Below are 3,020 nucleotides of genomic sequence, written 5' to 3'. Positions count from 1 at the left end.
ATAAATAGCAAGGGGGCCCCATTTTTTGATGAGGGTACTTATTCATTATTTTCCACGGCAGTACAAAGTATAGCTGAAAAACCTACTTCGCTTAAAACCTTTACTGGAGAAGTTGAAGCAGCTTTTGCTCATGCTAAAGCAGATGTATTGACACAAGCAGGCAATGCAACTAGTACTTTAACTACTGCTATAACTGCTACTGTTGTTACAATTGTAGTCATAGTTTTAATTTTGGTAATTATTTATTTGATTTTACGTTATCGACGAAAAAAAAAAATGAATAAAAAACAACAATACACAAAATTATTAAAGGAATAGATATGATTATTTTATGTTATTCTTGATAGAGAGTTTTGTGTATTCGGTATTATTAGTTTAATGTAAAATGTTTTTTATCATTATTTTTAGTGCTTATATTTTTATATGTATTAAGTGAACATATATAATGTATTTTGTTATGTGTCAATTTTTTTGATCATTTATTGTATTAAATATTTTATTTATTATATTAATTTTATTCTTTTTTCAAAGACTTTTATTCTTTAATAAATGATATATTTTTTTAATATATATATATTAAATACTAAACTCATACGTGTCGGTATATATAATTCTTTAGGAAAATAAAATATGGTATGTATATATATATATATAATACTTTATATAATACTTGATATTAAATGTTATATAATTGAATATAACAAACATATATATATATATATATCACTTCATATATTATTTAATATATTATATTATTTAGAATCCAAATACTAACATATTAAATTAGTAAAAAACGTATGTTATGTATATATATATATATATATATTTAATATACTAAGCACAAAAACATTTTGAACATGTTATATCTATATATCAACACATTATAATATAAATAAATTAACTTAATCATGCAATAATTATTATTATAAAATAGTAATATTATATTATATATAATAATTATAATTGTATTAAAATAATTATATTTATATATATCAGTTTTTTTTGACTATACTAATATATATATAATTAATATAATAGACAATTTGAAACAATATATAAATATTAATAACTTGAAAAATATTAAAAATTAATATATATAATTTATTTTTTCTATTTATACATGATTATAAAGATTTAATTATTATTATTATTAATATTATAGAATAGTAATATTTACTAGAACTTTATTTTTAAAAAGTACAACATTAAAAAAACTATTATTATAATGTAATTATTCTATTAATTTCTTATTCATGGCACAAATAATATATTATATTTGATATTCTATATAAATGTAATTTATATTTGTAACGTTTACAACATAAAAAAAATAAATATATTATAATTATATTATTTATATTTATAAACAATAATATAAAATACAGTATATGACTATGTGACATCTTTCGAAAATATTTTAAATTATATTCTTGTAATAATAATAATATATTTCTAATTTATTCAAAATTTATATTTTATAATTAGCTAATATACATCTCATTTAAATATCCTATTATATATATATTTATAAATTATTATAGCATAATTAAGTAATATAAAATAATAGATACAATAGAGAGAATTTTTTATCATAGAATAACGCTAAGAAAAAAAAATTAAAAAAAACCAAAATGAAAAAATATAAATATTAAAATACATAGGAATGTATTTTATTATATTAGTTTTAAGATTAATATTATATAATATTACTTAAAACAAATTTTTCTGTTACTTCAACAATAGTAATTATATTATATTATTTTTAATTATATTTATTTGATAAATATTATAAGAGCTATTATTATATATATATGGTATACACCTTTATCAATTATTTCTCTACACATTTATATATAATTTAAATTACAAAAAAAAAACAAGTTGTTTGTAACTATAGTTTTATTTTTTATATACATATATTAAAATAAAATTAATATTATAATTTATTTGTAGTATAGAAAATTAGATTTTATTAGAAATTAAAATTCAAAATTATCAATAATATGGAAATATTTTATTGTACTAATTTTTTTTTTCTTCCTATTTATTATTTTTTAATATTTTTCTGTTCTGAATAAAAGGGAAAAATATGGTTGCAGTAAAAAAATATATTTTTATATAATGGGAAAATAATTATGTATTATAACACAAGCCTATAACAATATTTTGGATTAAACACACGTAATTATTTTAATAAAATAAAATTAAGTATTTTATGTACTTTGTTATAATTTTGATCATAAAGTAATATAAATATCACAATAAATATGAAACTGCACTACTCTAAAATATTATTAATTGCTCTTCCATTAAATATATTGGTAACATCATATCAAGTACGAATCAAATATTTATAAATATATATATATATATGTAATATTTTATAATATATGTAAATATACAATATATATATTTATTACAAATATATAAAATAAAAAACAACTAATTATAACATACATATATATATTATATATTTTTTATAGAAACCTAATAAAAATAAACCATCCATCATACGACGTCATACACAAACCAATAGATCATTATGTGCATGTGACACACAATCATCAATTTATGAGAAAGATGCGGAGATGAAATCAGTGAAGGAACAATTTGATGATCGTACCTCACAACGTTTTGAAGAATACGAAGAACGCATGAAAGATAAAAGAGAAAAACGTAAAGAAGAACGTGATAAAAATATACAAAAACTTATTGAAAAAGATAAAATGGACAAATCATTAGCAGAAAAAGTAGAAAAAGGTTGTCTTAAATGTGGGTGTGCGTTAGGAGGTGTTGCAGCAAGTGTTGGATTATTAGGAGGAATAGGTATATATGGTTGGGAAATCTCTGCTATTGCTGCGGCCGCTAAAAAAGCGGGTGATGCGATAGGGGTGAATACACTAATTTATAAGTTAAAAAACGAAATAGTTATAGAGAAATTATTTGGTCTTCCATTGGAAAATGCCATTACTCCAAAAACCTACTTTGATGCGGCTCTAATGGTTGATGGTGTCAAACGT

General features: G+C 19.1%; 2 protein-coding genes across 2 annotated transcripts; both read left to right on the top strand.

Annotated features, from left to right (window-relative positions):
- Positions 1 to 318, top strand: PRSY57_0026200 (rifin; the record flags this gene model as incomplete). The annotated part of the gene is made up of 1 exon (XM_020114319.1): positions 1 to 318. A coding segment is annotated over one exon (318 nt), but the record flags the coding sequence as incomplete, so codon positions are not given.
- Positions 319 to 2,267: 1,949 nt separating this feature from the next.
- On the top strand, positions 2,268 to 3,020 carry PRSY57_0026100 (rifin; the record flags this gene model as incomplete). Its single annotated transcript, XM_012904830.2, has 2 exons — positions 2,268 to 2,321; positions 2,484 to 3,020. Coding segments are annotated over 2 exons (591 nt in total), but the record flags the coding sequence as incomplete, so codon positions are not given.

This window comes from Plasmodium reichenowi (genome assembly GCF_001601855.1).
Source record: "Plasmodium reichenowi strain SY57 chromosome Unknown, whole genome shotgun sequence".
In the NCBI taxonomy this organism is placed as follows: domain Eukaryota; phylum Apicomplexa; class Aconoidasida; order Haemosporida; family Plasmodiidae; genus Plasmodium; species Plasmodium reichenowi.
Note: the sequence above shows the minus strand (reverse complement) of the source record. Positions and strands in the feature narration are given on the sequence as shown.